Below are 19,250 nucleotides of genomic sequence, written 5' to 3'. Positions count from 1 at the left end.
TCACTAGTGTTTTGGTTATGAGTGGTATCGGTGGATACGCGTATAACAGGCATGAATTCCAATGGCGAGCAAATGCGTCCTTTGGTAGGCTGCTCTGCTGTCGGAGTAGAGAGCAGTAATTGTTCACTTTATAGTTGAGATGGGATGCAAAGAGATCTATCGTCGGTTGACCCCAGCGTTGAAAGGTCTTGGATGCTATTGTTGGATCTGACGACTGAGGCGATCTGCCACTATGTTGTAGATGCCTGCTAGGTAAGTGGCCCGAAGGAAGAATTGAGTGTGTCAGGGCCCAGTCCCAAATCTGTGCTGCTTCTTGACAAAGGAGGTAGGAACCTGTCCCCCCTTGTTTGTTGATGTACCACATGGCTACTGTGTTGTCCGTTTGGATCAGAACAGTCTTGTGTGATAGGCAGTCCTTGAACGCATGCAGCGCATAGCGTATAGCTCGAAGCTCCAGGAAGTTTATTTGAAAAGAGGCTTCGAGCTTTGTCCACTTGCCCTGTGTCTTTAGATGACCAATGTATGCTCCCCACCCTAAGGTGGATGCATCTGTAGTCAAAGTCACTTGTGGAACTGGTTGCTGGAAAGGTAGGCCTTTGAGCAGGTTGTTCATTGATGTCCACCAGATGAGTGCAGATCTGAGCTCTGGTGTGATATGAATGGGAGTGGACATTGGTTGAGTGGCTTGTATCCAATGTGCTTTGAGTGTCCATTGCAGTAGTCGCATGGTCAATCTGGCCATGGGAGTTACGTGAACTGTGGAAGCCATGTGCCCTAGAAGAATGAGGCACTGGTGAGCTGTTACCTGGAATTGGTTTCGAAGAGTATGAGTGAAGAGAAGTGTTTGAGAACAGTCTCTTGGAAGAAAAGCTTTTGCTATTGCAGTATTTAGCTCCGCACCTATGAACTGTATAAGATGAGTTGGTGACAGATGGGATTTCTGGTAGTTGATGAGAAATCCCAAGGAGTGAAGCGCATGGATAGTGAGCTTGAGAGAAGTGAGAGCTCCCTCTTTTGATTGACTTTTGATGAGCCAATCGTCCAGATAAGGGAACACGTGCACTCTTTGTTTGTGGAGGTGTGCCACTGCTACAGCCATACACTTTGTGAATACTCGTGGGGCTGATGCAAAGGCCGAATGGCAGCTCTCTGTATTGAAAATGTTGATTCTTTACCAGAAATCGCAGGTACTGGCGATGAGGAGGAAAGATGGGAATGTGAGCATAGGCATCTTGAAGATCCAGAGAGCAGAGCCAATCTCCCCTTTGAAGAAGAGGTAGAATGGTACCTAAGGATATCATCCTGAATTTTTCTTTGAGAAATTTGTTGAGATTTCTGAGGTCTAGAATGGGTCGAAGGCCTCCTGTTTTCTTTGGAATGAGGAAATATCGGGAGTAGAATCCTCTGCCCTTTTGAGGTCCAGGAACTGGTTCTATGGCCCTGGCTCTCAGAAGGGTGGATAATTCTGTTTGAAGAATCATGGAATGTTGATTTACTGTCCAAGATGGAAGTGGTGGGTTTTCTTTTGGAACAGTAAGAAAATCTACTCTGTAACCGTGAGCTGTGATGGATAACACCCTCTGGTCGGTGGTAATGGAGGCCCAAATGCTTTGGAAATGCGTTATTCGACCCCCTACTGGTAAATGTGGGAACGGGTTGATAAGGCTGCTGCTCTCTGGGTTGTTTCAGAAACCAGATGTAGTGGCAGTTTGTGGTGGTGGTTGTGCCCTTGCAGGCCTCTGCCTAGGTTGTTGTCGTTGAGGTGGACGGGCTGCTCTGGGTCTATTTACTGGGGGATAATACCTGCGTGGACGGTAGTAAGGATGTCTGGTATCACGCCTTGGAATCTTCCTTGTGGAAGGCTGAGTATCCTGTGGTAGTAAGGATAATTGCTTTAGGGTTTCTGTGTGGTCTTTCATAGTAGCCACAGCTTCCTTTACCTTCTCTCCAAAAAGGTTGTCCCCCAAGCAAGGAAGATCAGCCAAGCGTTCTTGCACCTCTGGACGGAGATCAGAGGCCTTTAGCCATGCCCATCTGTGTGCCGCTATGCCTGAAGCAGAAAGTCTTGCTGCAGTCTCGAAGCAGTCATACGTGGCTCTGACCTCGTGTTTTCCTGATTCGAGGCCTTTATGGATGATAGTTTGGAATGGCTCTTGATACTGCTCAGGGAGAGAGAGAGCTAGGTCTTGAACCTGTTTCCAGAGGTTCCTTTGATACTGGTTCATATATAGCTGGTAAGATGTTATCTTGGATACCAGCTTGGAATCCTGATAACTTTGCGTCCTAGGTTATCCAGAAATCTACTTTCCTTCCCAGGTGGTGTAGATGAGTGGGATTTCAGTCGCTTCACCTTCTTTTGGGCGGATTCTACGACGACTGACTGGTGTGGCAACTGAGATTTTTGAAAACCTGGGATAGGTTGTACTAAGTAAGTTGCCTCTGACCTTTTATTGACTGCTGAAACTGATCCTGAATGCTCCCATATTCTGTACTGTAGGTCTTGAAAAACTTCATGGACAGGTACTGCTAACATTTCTTTAGGAGGATCTACAAATTGCAGAACCTCCAATGTTTTCTGTCTTGCATCCACCTCTGTTTGTAGTTGAAAGGGGATGGTATCAGCCATATCCCTTACAAAATTTGTAAAGGAAAGGTCCTCAGGAGGTGACTTCCTGTGGTCGTCAGGTGGAGAAGGTTCAGAAAATATATCTCCATCTGAAGAATATTCTGAACTGGTGTCCACAGGCATCTCACGTGGACTGTGGTGAGTGACTGGTTCCTTAGGCCTTGATGGTAGAAGAGGAGAATGAGGCCTTGGAGGTCTTGGTATCCCAGAGGGGCCTGGAATAGGCTCTTCTGGTGTTTTATTGGAAAGAATATCCAGGAGAGTGTCTAATTTGGTGATAAATGGATGCAGCATCGAGACATCCTCTTTTGGCATCGGTGTAGGCACTGGTGACACCGGTGAGGGTACCGGAGTAGGCATCGGGAGCAGTTCCCGTGGCATCGTCGGTGCCGGCAGCATCGGTGGCGATGGATCTTTCGGCATCGGAATCGATGGAGGTGTCGATGGCTGCGGTGGAATTGCATCGCGCAGAGCCTGGTGCACCGCTTGACGTATGTATGAGTCAAGTTCCACTCTCATAGCTGGTGATACCAGAGCAGCTATGGAGGGAGGCGGTGAAGGCGATGCCGATACCTCCTCAGAGCCCTGAGGGGGTACGGAACCCGGCACCGATATCGGTGGGGATCGCTGTGGATCAGTAGGCCTCGAAGCCTCCGCACTCGTCCGAGGTATTTTTGCGGGTGAGGCCGTACCTGTTGATGGGTCGGTCATCGATGCTTGGCGTCTTCGATGCCGGTGTCTATGTTTTTCCTTCTGTTTTTCACTGCCAGAAGTAGATGCCTTCGATGATATTGATGGGGAAGGCGTGGAAGCGTCTCCAGCCTCCGGACGACTTTTCTTCAGTAAGACCTCACGAACGGATCCTGATGGCGATGACTGAATGGAAGTCGATGCCTTCGGAAGAAATTGTATATTAAACAATTGCTCCATTTTCTCAGCTCGGAGACGACGGCCTTTTGAGGTCATCTCCGCACATGATTTACACGATTGTATGTTGTGGTCTTTGCCTAGGCAAAGAACACATTCAAAATGCGGGTCGGTTATGGACATAGTCCGCGCACAGTTCGGGCATTTTTTGAACCCGGAGGCCATGTTGCCGGACAGCCGTCAAAGGCGATGACCAAAAAAAATCTCTGTCCCGGCCGGAAACCGAAGGGAAAAAAAGTTACCGCGGTGATAACGAAGGGAAACCCTTGCGGTGGAATTAATTTTTTTCCAAAAAAGATAAACTTTTTTAAGGTGGTGAATTCACCTCAGGACTCCAATTATACCTCAATGCTAAGTGCTTCGTGGAAAAAAGAAGACTGAAGGGAGACCCCTGTGGCAGGGAATATCATGGCATGCTGGGCATGCTCAGTCGGCACTTTGGTGCCAGTCAAAAGTTTCATGGAAACTTTTAAAGAAGTTTTTCCGTACATAGGGCTCCATTACCGATGTCACCCATATGTGAGGACTAGCATCCTGCTTGTCCTGGGATAATATACGTATTACCCGATAACTTAACTATACATTTACACGGGTAGCGAAGTAAAAAATTTGCCTCCAATGTTAACGTTTCAGCTCGCATTGACAAACATGTCTTTCTACGCTGATGTGTAGTTCGACAGATCTGGATATATACGAACTGGCTCACCGAAATATAACATTCAAAATTTTAAAGTAACACTTCATTATTTTACTTAAATCACACTCAGGAAAAAAAAAAAAAAAGGTAATAAAGCTCTTCACGCATATCCAGCATAGCTCTCTACTTCACCGGCAGGGGGAATGAAGAAAAGTGGATCTATATACACACAACAACCAACAAGGACTGAATTACATAGTCTGGGTAAACAAATAAGCATGGGTGTAGCTTGCTTATTGTGGTGGTTACTACCCCTAACTAATTAAGCTAGATATTTCACTTAGATGCAGTTCCAACACTGCTCTCTACATTAATGGTGGGGATGGAAGGGAAATAGAACCAAAAGGTTACTAAGAGCCAAGCGAAACAGATAAGAATGAGAAGAAAAAAAGTGTGAAGCTTGCTGGGCAGACTGGATGAGCCGTTTGGTCTTCTTCTGCCGTCATTTCTATGTTTCTATATATATGTTTCTATGGTAACTTATAATCCAGAATTTTCTAGGTAATTACAATATCTACTCTTTCATTAGGAAATAAAGAAGGGCTGTTTCTCTGTGGTAGAAATAATATTTTCTTCACAGTAGGGATATCTTCCAATGATATTTTAAATAGTCTCTTGCACATCTCTTAAAAGTTATTTTCAGGAAATTATGAAGTCTCAAGTTAAGATGCCTTAACTAGTTCTCGACTGACTCCAGCCTCCTAATTGATGACGTCCGTTCACCTCTTGTAACTTTTTAATATCGTTAGTATTTTCTTGTATAGATTTAGCGTGTTCACATAACTGCCAGTGGTCCTGTTTGACAACATCCATTCTTTGTACTGCTGCTTCTAGGCATCAGGCCTGTTTTTTGGAAGAAAGTGCAATACCAGCAATTAAATCCCAAAGGGATTCCAAAGTTACTACCCATTTTTTAATCTCCAGGGGTTGATATGGGCAAACTCCAAAACCAGAAGCATTCCTGCTCTCCTCCGAAGTTAGAGGAACCAGCCCCTCCCATCTCTCCACTCTGCGCTGGGGCATCAGCCTGAAACGGGGTCGACTCCCGGTCCGAACTGATGCTGACATGACCTCCTGACAGAGTCTGCCCGGTGATGTTATCCACCGGCGACCCAGCATTGCCCTCGGCGTGCAGAGGAGAAGCTTGCGGCGGAGCCCTAGGATCTGGAGGGCTCAAAGGTATCTCCCCAGACGAGAATGGGGCTCCTCTCCCTAACTTCCCAGCGGGGCTCGAGGCCCTCGTTCCCGGGATCGAGGTTGCAAACTCAGGAGGAAAAACTCTGATTTTCCCTTTCCTTTTGTGCGACGTACTTATTTAAAACGCTTTTTATTCTTAAACGAAGTGTACCCCAAGGCTCATCCCTCTCCTCTACACTTTTCAATATATACCTCCTCCCTCTCTGCCATCTCCTCTCAAATCTAGGCCTCCCGCATTTTATATATGCGGATGATATGCAGATACTGATTCTTGTAACAGACACAATATACAAAGCCATTGAAACCTGGAAATCCACCCTCACTGTCATCAGCACTTTACTATCTAACAATTTCCTCGCACTTAAACCTCTAAAACAGAGCTCCTCATCATGTCACCCCACAACATCAGTCCTACACTATCATCGATCAATGCTCCCCCTACTATCACCTTTCCCCAACACATGCGCAGCCTCGGCTTCACCCTAGATAATCACTAACTTCAAAAAATACATCAATATGACTCTTAAAGACGGCTTCTTCAAATTGCACACACTCAAAAAACTCAAACCCCTGCTACACCTCAATGATTTTCGTACTATACTACAAGCCTTCATCCTATTGAAAATAGACTATTGTAATGCGATACTTTTGGGCTTACCTAAAAGCACCACCCAACCCCATATCCTCACTAACACCCATAAAAGCCACATCACCCCTGTACTGAAACATCTGCACTGGTTACCCGTCACTTCAAGAATCACATACAAATCTCTTACTCCAATCCATAAATCCCTGCACAACCAAAACATGCACTGGTTTAAAGAGCATTTCACCTTCCATAACAGTGATAGACCCACAAGAAAACAATACCAGGCTACCCTGCACACCCCCCTCACCCAAAATTACCAAGCTATGCTCTACCAAAAGAAGGGCATTTTCCCTAGCAGGGCCCTCCCTCTGGAACAAACTACCATCCTCACTCCGCCAAGAGCCTTGCCCTAAAAAATTCAAGCAGAACCTTAAGACTTGGCTCTTCAAGCAAGCTTACACAAACTGCATGCCCTACCTCTTGCTGCCCTTATCACCTCCTCACATTTACCTCTGTGCGACTCTCTACGCTTTTTTTCTCCCGCATTTCTCCTCCCTCCGCATCTTCTTCTCCTCTGAATTCAAATCAAAGTACAATTTGTCAGCATAACCTCTTGTAGCCCATGACAATGTACTTATCTTAACTCCTTTGCATTGAATATTTGTTTATAATTTGTAAATAATCTGTATACAATTTTGTAAATAGTTTCTCCTCATAAGAATGTTACGCTTAATATACCACCTCACCCCGCCCCTCTCTCTGCCCTCTCCCCCTGTTAATTTCCTACAGTTCCTTGTTCTCTGTAAAGCCTGTTGCTAAGTTTTGTTCCATGTGAACCAATGAGATGTTCCTATCGTGCAGTGGTATACAAAAGCTGTTAAATAAAAATAAAATAAAGCTCGTAGGTCGGAGCAAATAGAGCTGCGTCCTCTCAAGCAGCCATCTTGTTTCTCTCCTCTCCGTTGTGTAATGTCGAAATCCCATCATTCAAAATCTGAAGGAAAGGATCTCTACATGACAAAGTCTGAAGCTCAGAAATTCTTCTGGCTGAACAAATTTCCATCAAGAAAACGTCTTTCAAAGTAAGATCCTTCAGAGAAGACTGTCTAAAAGGCTCAAATGTAGATCCACACAGAACCCTAAGGACCAAATTAAGGTTCCACAAAGGGCATATTCTGTGGACCGGAGGATGCAAATGCTTCATACCCTTAAATAAATCACATCTGGATGCAAAGCCAGAGGTATCCCTTAAACCATACCTCGGAAACAGCATAAAGATGTCACCTGCACTCATAGTGAGTTATAAGCCAGACCTTTTACTAGACCCTTGTGTAAAAAGGTCAAAATATGAGACTACCAATGAGTAGGATCAAGACCTTCCTCCAGACACCATGTCTCAAATACTCTCCACACTGACATAAGCCAGTGAAGTGGATGGTCTCCTGGCTTAAAGCAAAGTAATAATAACCATAACTTTTCAAATACAAACACCTCCTTTCAAATGCCAGGGCATGAGAAAAAAGTAATTTGCCAGATCCAAGAAGATTGGCCCTTGAAGTAACCCTTGCAGATGTCCTAGCCTTAGAAGCCCATCAACTGCAAGATTTATGAAATCCACAAATCACAGCTGGTGCAGCCACTACGGAGCCACTATAACCACTCTTCCTGATGCCTCAATATGTTGCAGTATTCTGCCTATGAGAGACCATGTGGGACATACATATAACAGGATCCAGTGTAGATACCATAGAACCCAGGACTTGCAAATAATCCAAGACCTTGGGTAATGAAAGCCGTAGCAACTGATTGTCCTCACTTTTGCTGAAGTAACACCTTGTCCATGCAGATGTCGAATCGTGTGCCAAGATACTCCAGCGACTGGGGTGGCACTAGATTGCTCTTTTCCAGGTTCACTGCCTAGCCCAGAGACAGCAACGTCCACATGACCCACTGTTAGACTGATGCCAGGAACTCCCCCTTGTGAACTGCAGCTATCACTTCTCACAACGTATCCATTTGAAAATGTGGCACCCCAAGCACTGCATTTACCTTCTTCAGATCCAGAATGGGCCGAAAGGTACCTTCCTTTTTTGAAACCACAAAGTGGACAAAGTGCCTTCCCTGGCCTCAATCCTCAGTGGGAACTGATACAATTGCCTATAGGTTTTTAGTCAGTGCAATGTATTCCTCACTGCCTCTTGTGTCACAAGATGTACACGGAAGTTACGTAGGCTTCTCAGACTGGCCGAGCAAATTCTGAAGTGTAGCTATCTCTTATCACCTCTAGGACCCATTGATCTGTAATGATCTTGGCACACTTCTCATAAAAGAGGGCCAGTCCCCCGTCCCCGTCCCCCCCATGGGTTCAAAGGGTGGACCAGCCTCATTTCATTACGTGGCCTTACTTCCTCCAGTCTCTTGACCGTAACTCTCAGGCAGTCTACGTGCCCCCTGAAAGGACAGTCGCCTTCCTGATCCTTGCCTGTGCAAGGATGAACATCTCCTGTTGGACAGATATCTCCTTGCGTCTCGAAACAGAGCACGAGGTGGGAGGCTCTTCATGCCTCCCTTCAGCTTCTCTTCAGGCAACTTATGCCCCTTTGAGTCCCCCAAATGTTCCACTAGCTGTTTCATATCTTCTCCAAGCAGCTTTCTTTTAAAAAGGAGATTGCTCATTTGTGACTTGAACCATACATCAGCTCACCAACTGCGCAACCACAGGAGCCTCCGTGCAGACACTGCTGAAACCATGTTCCTAGCAGATATCCTGACCAAATCATACAGCACATAGGCCACTCAGACTTCCAGATGAGCAGCCTGCTTGGAGGCAGCCAAGGTAAGAGCCCTTCTCCTGTGACTTCAGCACCCAGCGCAAACAGGGTCGTTGCACGACTGCTACAGATTGCCACCCTAAGGCTCAAGGCTGAGGACCTCAAACACGCTCTTCAAATGGATCTTTAACTTTCAACCCTGCACATCCTTCAACATGGCTGACCCCACCAAATGGGATGGTCTCTGTCACAATGCCGCAGCGCCACTCCTAAAACCAATGAAGGGTAATCCTGTGGCCACCTATAGGGTCCTGCCAAAGTCTGGTGCTGGGAACGCTTGCCCCCTGACACTCTCTTGGCCAGGTACACCTTATGAATGAGCAGGACAAAATCTGAGGAAGAAGCCTCCGATTCACTGGAGCAGTCGACCAACAAATGAGCTCCAGCCTCACCAGTGCTCTCCTGGGTCACCAGCAGAATCTTGTACCATCAGCAATAATGGAGTCTGGGAATCCCTTGCCTCCCCTGAAACTGCCTGATTGCCATAAAGAGGCAAAATAGCCACCATTCCTGCACTGCTAGAATAGGCCTCCTTGCAGGTCCCTGACGATTACATGGGGCGCTTGCTCTTCATTGCCTCTGCAGAGCTTCCTCTCCTCCAGCCCCAGAGGCACACCCAGCACATAGTGCTGTTGCACTGACCTGTGATCACTTCTCCCCACAGGCCCGAAAGCTTTTCCCATGCTCTGTGGCTGCAGTCATGTTGCAGTCTCCCCCTGCATGCGTTGCCAAACTGTTTCCATTACCACCCATTTTACCTGCCTAGGACCCCGGGGCTGCAACCATGCCTTCACTCCTCCTCCTTTCCTTCCCATGGCTCTACACGCACCCCGATTCTGGACCTCTACTTTAAAAAAAAAAAAAAATTAAATCAAAAAATAAACTGTCAAGACAGCTCATTCTCTATCAATAAGTAAAAATACTTTCCTGCATTCGATCTGTGTCCAGCAGCAAGGAACAAAAGAGGACCTCAGAGGGACAGAAGAGGCCAGAACCCCTGTCTTTCAATTTGCCCAGATGCTTCGGGTCGAGCCAGACCAGGGATACCAACCCCCTGGCTCATCTTGGTCACTCAAGGGATGGCTCACCAAGATACCTAATACCTCAGGGAGCAAGTCTTTCTTCTGTTTTCTCTCTTTATCCTTCCCCTCCGCCCCATTTTTTTTTCCCCAAAATGCCAGACTTCAAAAGTGGAGTAGTGTCAGCTACTGTAGGTATTTCCCTATCCCTCAAGGGGCTTACAATTAAGTTTCTACACCCAGTAGCCTAACCAGAAATCCATTTTTCCAAGGAACATCAAAATATATTGCCCAGGAGCCAAGAACTTAATCAACCCGGGGTTGCAGCCCAAAGACTTAATGCTCTCAAAGAACGAAACTTGCTCTACCAGGGAAAAAGGCAGAGAGACCATTGACATGGGAGCTAAGAATTCTGTAGCAGTAGTACTGACATGTACCAGAATCTGCTGGAAACAAGGCTATTCTACATCTTCTGCTGGCAGCATAAAATAATACATGCATTTGAACTGGTGATAAGGAAACCCAAAAAATATTCACATAGAAAAGATTTCTAGAGCATGCCCGTGATAGAACATGGTGGCAGGGTACAAGACTTAGGTTTCTAATTGAATTTCAAACTCTTGCATTTTGCAAAATAGGATTCAGGGGTCATGGGAGGAAGAATCTGACCTGAACTAAACTTTTTCCCCTGAAAGGTAACAAAACACAAACAAGGATATTTCAAGAAGAAATTAGCTCCTAATGCTATCAATTTGCCTTTCAGGGGCATCCTTTTTTGTCAGATAGGAGACCTGGAGGAGATAGTAATGACGACCTAGATACTGGAACATGAAAACTTCTACTGAAAGGAACTGGATCATTATTAAAAAGAAAACTATCATGTCTGAAAAATATGATACAGTAAAAACCCCATTACCTAGCATGCATGGGGAACAGGCAGTGCCAGTTAATCAAATTACTAGTTAAGAGTTTTTCATTCAAGTGATTTTCATGAATGCTCTCGTCTACCTTCCCTCTCCATTTTATCCATCTCCTCAATGCTCTCCCTTTCCCACTCACCTTTCTCTAGCAGAAGTGCCAATCTCCCTTCAGCGTGGTACTATAGGGCTGTAAAAGAACAGGTGCATGCATGCTTCCTGCCCCATGAAGTCCCTATCTCCATGCAGTAACAAATAGCGCCATGTGAGATGCCAGTTACTAAAGTGTTGAATAATGGGACTATTATTGAATATGAAATCCTTCTTCTCTGTTCCTAGAAAAGTTCTTCTCATTAATACTTACCTCATTTTTTGAACGAATGATCAGAATGTCACTAACTTTGCCAAATGGCTGGACAATTTTTATTATATCTTGATCTGTGTAGCCATCATCAGGCAAAACAGAAATGTGAATAATTGTTCCAGGACTTAGTTTGCTTTTGAACTAAAAAAAAAAAAAAAAAAGCATATAAATGTCATGTTTGTTACCATTTCTAATATTTTGTTCAATCCTTATGAAATGTACTTGGAAAAAGATTTATCTTGCTATAATATTTCCATGAAAAATTAACTCCATTTTGGAATAACCCAATGACTCCACCTCAGAAGAATAGCAAATGTTGCTTACCTGTAACAGGTGTTCTCACAGGACAGCAGGATGTTAGTCCTCACATATGGGTAACATCATCAGGATGGAGCCCAATCACGGAAACTTCTTTCAAAGTTTCCAGAACTTTGACTGGCCCCTACTGGGCATGCTCAGCATGGCACTAACCCTGCAGCCAGCAGGGGTCCCCCTTCAGTCTTATTTGATAGCTACAGGCAGTGCCGAAAAAATAAAACAAAACGTTACGAACCCAACACCGCGGGGCGGCGGGCGGGTTTTGTGAGGACTAACATCCTGCTGTCCTGTGAGAACACCTGTTACAGGTAAGCAACATTTGCTTTCTCACAGGACAAGCAGGATGGTAGTCCTCACATATGGGTGAGTACAGAGCTGAGGATGTCCGAACATGCACCAAATGTACCCAACGGCGTGCAACAGCCACAACAACTGGGGTGGAATTTGGTAGAGGGCATCCTGAACCCCACTGGGCAGGCGGAAGGGTGTTGGTACTTCACATTGGAAATAGGTTACACAGATTGGCCGAAGATGGAATCTTGTCTTCTGGCTTTGTCTAGGCAATAGTGGGCTGCGAAAGTGTGGAGAGAACTCCAGGTGGCAGCCCTGCAAATGTCAGGAAGCGGCACAGATCGTAGGTGTGCTACTGAAGTTGCCATGGCCCTCACAGAGTGTGCTTTAACACTGTCTTGAAAAGGAATGCCTGCTTGCTGATAGCAAAAGGATATGCAGTCCGCCAACCAGGAGGAGAGAGTCTGCTTACCCACAGGTTGCCCTAGTTTGTTGGGATGGAAAGAGACGAATAACTGAGTGCTCTTCCTGTGGGCAACTGTACGGTCTAGGTAGAACGCTAGAGCCCATTTACAGTCGAGGGTATGCAGAGCCTGTTCCCCTGGGTTGGAGTGGGGCCTGGGAAAGAAGATAGGTAGTATGATGGATTGATTAATGTGAAACTCTGAAACTACCTTAGGCAAAAACGTAGGGTGAGTGCGGATTACCGCCCGGTCCTGCAGGAGTTTAGTGTAAGGCGAATAGGTAACTAGGGCCTGTAACTCACTAACCCTGCGAGCTGAAGTGATAGCCAAAAGGAAAATCACTTTCCAGGTGAGATATTTTAGGTCACAAGAGTGAAGAGGTTCGAAGGGTGGTTTCATGAGCCGCCCGAGAAACAGATTAAGGTCCCAAGAAGGGGCCAGAGGACGTAAAGGTGGCTTGATATGGAGCAAGCCTTTAAGAAAACGTGTTACGAGGGGTTGTACCGATATAGGGACATCCCCGATACCTTTATGGAAGGCGGCTACCGCACTGACATGCATTCTGATGGACGAGGTCTTTAGACCTGATTCCAATAAATGCCAGAGATAGTCCAAAAACCTTGGGATTGGACAGGAAAAGGGATCAAGGGATTGCGAAGTACACCATGATGTGTACCTTTTCCATTTATAGGAATACGATTTTCTTGTGGAAGGCTTTCGTGAAGCAATCAGGACACGAGAAACCGAATCTGAAAGGTTAAGTGGTTGAATTATTAACCTTTCAACATCCATGCCGTCAGGGACAAGGCCTGAAAATTGGGATGGTGTAGACATCCGTCGTTCTGAGAGATCAGAAGCGGGTGCGTTCCCAAGGGAATGTGCCTGCGGATGGAGAGATCCTGGAGTATGGGAAACCACACTTGGCATGGCCAGTGAGGTGCTATCAGGATCATGGTTCCCTTGTCCTGACAGAGCTTCACGAGAGTCTTCGAGAGAAGAGGAAGTGGAGGGAATGCACAAAGCAGACCGGCTGCCCACGAGAGGGAGAATGCATCTCTGGGCTGAGAGCGCTCGCTCCGAATGAGGGAGCAGTAATTGTCCACCTTGTGGTTCTGAGGGGACGCAAAGAGGTCTATTTGGGGATGATCCCATTGCTGGAAGAGAGGTCGCTACAGAGGGATTGAGAGACCACTCGTGCGGTTGGAAGATACGACTCAGTTTGTCTGCCAAGACATTGTGCACTCCCGGCAAATAGGTGGCCCTGAGGTACATCGAGTGGGAGAGCGCTTCCGCCCAAATCTGCGCAGCTTCCTGACACAGAAGGAAGGAGCCTGTGCCTCCCTGCTTGTTGATGTACCACATGGCCACCTGGTTGTCCGTCTGAATCAGGATGACGTGATTTGATAGGCAATCCTGAAAAGCTCTGAGAGCATATCGCATCGCTCGAAGCTCCAGGAAATTTATCTGGTGTTTGGCTTCCTCTGGAGACCAAGAATCTTGTGACTGCAAATAGTTTACATGAGCTCCCCAGCCAAGGTTGGAAGCGTCTGTGGTGAGAATGAGTTGAGGATCTGGCAGGTGAAAAGGCAGTCCCTGGAGGAGATTGTTCTGATCTTTCCACCAGGCGAGAGACAGACAGAGTGCGTCGGTGAAATGGACAATGGTTGACAGAGGCTGAGTCACTTGAGTCCACTGTGACCGTAACATCCAATGCATGACTCTCATGGCCAGACGGGCCATTGGAGTGAGATGGACTGAGGACGCCATGTGTCCGAGAAGGACAAGGAATTGTCGAATTGTTGCAGTCGCTGTGTACTGAGACTGCAACTGATGAGCGAGGGACACAAGGGTTTGCACTCGTTGTTGAGGTAGAAAGGCTTTTGCCTGTAAGGTGTCCAAGTCTGCCCCAATGAACGATAAGGTTTGAGATGGGACTAAATAGGATTTCTCGTAATTGAAGAGAAATCCCAGAGAGATTAGAGTGTGTAGGGTCAAATCCAGGGATGACCGAGCGGCTTGCTGGGTTGGGGCCCTGATTAACCAGTCGTCTAAACAGGGGTAGATGTGAACACCTTCTTTCCTGAGAAAAGCTGCGACGACTACGAGACATTTGGTAATGACTCGTGGTGCCGATGCTAGGCCGAATGGAAGCACCAGGTATTGATAGTGCCTTGGGCCTACTGAAAACCGGAGGTACTTGCGATAAGCGGGAGCTATCGTGAGGTGGGTGTATGCGTCCTGGAGGTCCAGAGAGCAGAGCCAGTCTCCTCTTTGTAGAAGAGGGTAGAAGCGAGCCCAAGGTTACCATTTTGAACTTTTCCCGCTGGAGGTACTAGTTGAGGGCACGTAGATCCAGAATTGGACGAAGCCCCCCGGAGTTTTTGGGGATCAAAAAGTACCGGGAATAGAACCCTAGGCCTTGTTGCGAAAGAGGAACGGGTTCTATTGCTCTTAACTGGAGAAGAAGGGAAACTTCCTGCTCCAGAAGGACAGAGTGGTCGGTTACTCTCCACGCTTGTAGAGGTGGGGAGTCCGGTGGAACAGCAAGAAAATTCAGATGGTAACCCCTGAGCAATGACTGCCAGCACCCATTGGTCGGTTGTGATTGATTGCCATATTCCATGAAAGTGGCATAATCGGTCTCCCACTGGTATGCTTGGCAGAGGGATCAGGCTGCTGCTCTCCAAGTGAAAGTCAAAAACCTGAAGCAGGCGCCGGCTGGGGAGCTGCTTGTGGCTTTTGCTTCCGGGGCTGGCGAGGCTGAGATATTTGATAAGGCCTCATAGCTCGGGACCTTGATAATGGTTGCCGATTCATGCAAGAATTCAATACAAATGTCTAACTCTTATTCATAAGACAATATATGGGGATCATTCCGAATGGCTTAATGCCTCTCTCAGGATCCATACTCCGGTTAGAAATTTAAGATCTCTGGGAAAAGCATTGCTTACAGTTCCTTCTCCAAAAGCGGCACATTTGAATTCAGTTAGAGATAGGACTTTGTCTTTGGCTGGTCCTAAAATTTGGAATTCCCTTCCTGTTGATATTAGAACGGAAACTTGTATCCAGAAATTTAAGAAATTGATAAAGACTTGGCTATTTGAACAGGCTTTTTTAGAGTCAAGTTGAGTTATTTAACATCTTAGATTCTCTTATTGATTATATAGAATTTTAGTGTTATTGTTTTTTAAGTTAAATTAATCTATTTTTAGATTTTTTAGTAATATTTTATGTTTTAAGATGTACTACATGTGTATCAAATAGACTTAGAAATGTCTTTTATAGAGATTATAAATGTATGATGTATTTTATTATTATTGATGTTAATTGACAAAAATGTGCGTCTCTATGATCGTATAGATCTGTATTGACGTTTTACTCTGTTAACCGTCTTGATTTCTTTTTGAGGAAAGTCGGTATATAAAGATTTGTAAATAAATAAAATAAATAAATAGTACTTCCTTGGATGGAAGAATGACTTCTTGGGAGTCCTTCTTGAAGGGCTGTCTAGAAGGGAAGTCAGAAGGTATCGATGAGAGCTGTTTGAGGATCTAATGATGGTCCTTTAACTCAGCCACTATTTGCTGAATCTGTTCACTGAAGAGATTATCTCCTATACAGGGCAGGTCAGAGAGCCTGTCTTGTACTTCTGGCCGAAGGTCAAAAGACTTGAGCCAAGCCCAGCGTCTTGCCGAAATGGCAGTTGCAGACACTCTAGTGGAGGTGTCGAAGATATCGGAAGCTGTTCGTATCTCATGCTTCCATGTCTCAAAGCCCTTATTGACAAGGGTTTGAAGATGTTCTTGGAATTGGTCAGGCAGGGTTTCAGAGAAGTCCTGTATTTGCTTGAAAATGACTATTGTATTGGGTTATGTACAGCTGGTAAGAAGCAATTCTGGAGAAGAGTATGGCCCCTTGGAACACTCGCCGACCAATATTGTCTAGAAACTTGTGTTCCTTGACAGGAGGGGTAGAGGAGTGTGGCTTCGTCCTCTTCGCTTTCTTTTGAGCTGATTCTACCACAACTGAGTGGTGGTCAAGCTGAGATTTTTGAAAGCCCGGGGCTGACCGGACTAGATAAATAGTGTCAGCTTTTCTGTGTACTGGGGCAATGGATCCAGGATTTTCCCAGTTCTTTTTGAGGAGGTCAAGCAGAACTTGATGAATGGGAATAGAAGTGATCACTTTAGGGGCATCCTAGAATTGGAGAAGCTCCATCATCTGGTGCCTAACATCCTGCTCCGTCTGAAGCTGAAAAGGGACCAATTCCGACATTTCCTTCACAAAATTAATGAAAGAGAGGTCCTCTGGAGAAGAACGCTTTCTACTTTTAGTAGGAGAAGGAGGTGAAGGTAAATCATCGGTGTCTGTGGAAGTATCATCACCCCAGGTGTCATAAGGATCAGCAGGCTGACCTGTAGGACGAGAAGGGGGTTCGATACCCGAAGGGCCCGGCTGAGGCTCCGAGAAAAATAGAAGGAATCGCCGGGGGCACCGCGGATGCCCTGGGGGGGCATCAGTGCCGGCATCGATGTGCGTATCGCCCCCGATGAATGAATCGGTGGCGAGGACGACATGGCATCGATAGCTGAGGCAATACCCCGAAGGAGGAATGCGGAACGGTGTTTCTTCTCCCGATGAAGCAGTCATGGGGAGCGCACCGGAGCCATTGGAGACCCGGGAATCACCGGTGGAAGGGCAGTCATGAGCGCCTCCATCCAGGATAGCAGCGGTGCCAGCGCTGCTGGAATCGGGTCGATGACCAGTTCCACTCTCGGTGCCGGTGAGACCTGGAGTCGTTGCATCGCCTTGTCGATGGCATCCTGGACCAGCCGGTCCAGTTCTTCCCGGAGACCTGGGGCAATCAGCTCCGGCTCCGTGACGGAAGAGGGAGGCTGAGGCACAGTCGGATGGACCACCTTTACAGGCGGAATCGCGACTCCCAAACCCCGAACGGGTGAGGGTGGCCTCAATGTCCCGGTCACAGGAGTGGTCGGTGCCGCTCCTGGACGGGGCTTCTTCGACGGTGGCTCGGTCGATGATTTCGCTCACTTGACGGTCCGAGACCTACGATGCCGATGGCAATGCTTCTCCCTACGATCTCCTCAATCTTGAGGGGGAGAAACGGGAGTCGATGGCCGTGAAGACGTCGATGGCGGGCGGTCACCGGACAGTTGTCAATGGTGGTGCCGGTTCCGATGATGTCGATGCGATGGACGGCTTCGAGGTGTGAGCACGGAAAAGGAGTCCCATCTTCTCCATTCTGGCTTTGCGACTTTTTGGTGTCATGAGGGCACATTTGGTGCAAGTCAGGACATCATGCTCACGGCCTAAACACATTACACAGACTCTATGAGGGTCTGTGATAGACCTGGTGCGAGTACAGTCCGGGCACCGACTGAAACCAGACGCCATGGCCATAGAAAAATCAAGCCACGGTACGGTCGATGGCCAGTAGGCCGCGAGGGCCAAACTCAACGGTAATCGGAAAACGGTGAAAAACTTACCGGAGTACTGCAGCTTGAGAAAAGTTAGAGGAGGGACCCCTGTGGGGTGAAGTAATTTTAATTAAGTCCATGAGGAAAATTCCTGTCAGGAATCTCTTCAGAGCTCCTAAACCGCGAGGCTACTGCTGTGCGGAAAAAAGACTGAAGGGGGACCCCGGCTGGCTGCAGGGTTAGTGCCATGCTGGGCATGCCCAGTAGGGGCCAGTCAAAATTCTGGAAAACTTTGACAGAAGTTTTCCGTGATTGGGCTCCATCCTGATGATGTCACCCATATGTGAGGACTACCATCCTGCTTGTCCTGTGAGAAACATCTGATCTGTGGAAGAGTCAAAAAATACAAAGTGTAGCAAAAAAACATTAATACCAACCTCTCATATAGCAGTTTTTTTTTGTGGTTTTTTTTTTTAAAGAGGGCATTCATATATGAGGTCCAGTACATCAGGACACAACTGGTTCCTTTATATTAAGTTGCATAAACCAGAGTTGCTTACCTATTAACAGTTGTTCTCCGAGAACAGCAGGATGTTAATCCTCACATGGGTGACATCAGGTTTTCTGCATCGGGGCTGTATCTATGTCAAAGTCTCTACAACTTTGACTCGGCACACTGATCAGGCCCCTCCACATGGGGTCCCTCTTTAGTCTTGTAACATAGAATTACAATTAAAATAAAATATAAAATAGGAAAAACTCAACAGGTTTCGTGAGGACTAACATCCTGCTGGCCTCAGAGAACACCTGTTACAGGTAAGCAACTCTGTTTTCCCAGAGGACAAGCAGGATGGTAGTCCTCACATATGGGTGAATCCCTAGCTACAGGCTGCTCCACAACACAAAAGGGGACCAAGAGGCTCCTAACCAGGTGCCAACGGGCTCAACCAGGTACTGTTGGTATCAGAGGGGGGATACAGCCTGATACCAAACAGGCCCTAGGTTGGGACAGCTGGGTTCTACACCCCAAATAGGATCAAAAGGATAGACTGGCCGAACCTCTGTCGCATCAGCCATTCCTATCCACTGAGAAATGTGATGTGAATGTGTGGCGAGAAGGGAACTGCTTGCAAGTGGGCCACAGATACTGCCATGGCTCTGACAGAATGAGCCTTGACAATAGCCCCAAGATGCAGTACCGCCTAGGCATAACAGAAAGATGCAAACTGCTGGCCAATTGGATAGTATCTGTATGGCAATGGCAGTGCCCAACCTATTGTTATTAAAAAACAAAAACGTTGGGCGGACTGTCTATGGGCTTCTGACCGCTCCAGATAGAAGGCTATGGCTCACTTACAGTCCAAACTGTGCAGTGCCTGTTCGTCTTGAGGCGAATGGGGTCTGGGAAAGAACATTGGCAGAACAGAAATACATCACCACCTTAGGCTGGAACTCAGGGTGCATACACAAGACCACCCTGTCATGAAAGAACTTAGTATAAGGTGGATAAGGCTTGGAGCTTGCTGACCCTGCAAGTACCGTATTTTTCGCTCCATAAGATGCACTTTTTTC

At 46.7% G+C, this 19,250-nt stretch overlaps 1 protein-coding gene across 5 annotated transcripts in view; it reads right to left on the bottom strand.

The window, feature by feature from the left end:
* ZNF638 (zinc finger protein 638) overlaps window positions 1-19,250 on the bottom strand; it is a 497,682-nt gene that overhangs the window by 283,813 nt on the left and 194,619 nt on the right. For all 5 annotated transcript variants that reach the window (XM_029594449.1, XM_029594439.1, XM_029594458.1 and 2 more), the window contains exon 7: window positions 11,168-11,308. In XM_029594449.1, coding sequence (XP_029450309.1) covers window positions 11,168-11,308 — 141 coding nt within the window. The remainder of the gene's footprint in view (window positions 1-11,167; window positions 11,309-19,250) is intronic.

This window comes from Rhinatrema bivittatum, chromosome 1 (genome assembly GCF_901001135.1).
Source record: "Rhinatrema bivittatum chromosome 1, aRhiBiv1.1, whole genome shotgun sequence".
NCBI lineage: Eukaryota > Metazoa > Chordata > Amphibia > Gymnophiona > Rhinatrematidae > Rhinatrema > Rhinatrema bivittatum.
The sequence above is the reverse complement of the archived record's forward strand: the minus strand, read 5'-3'. Positions and strand labels throughout refer to the sequence as shown.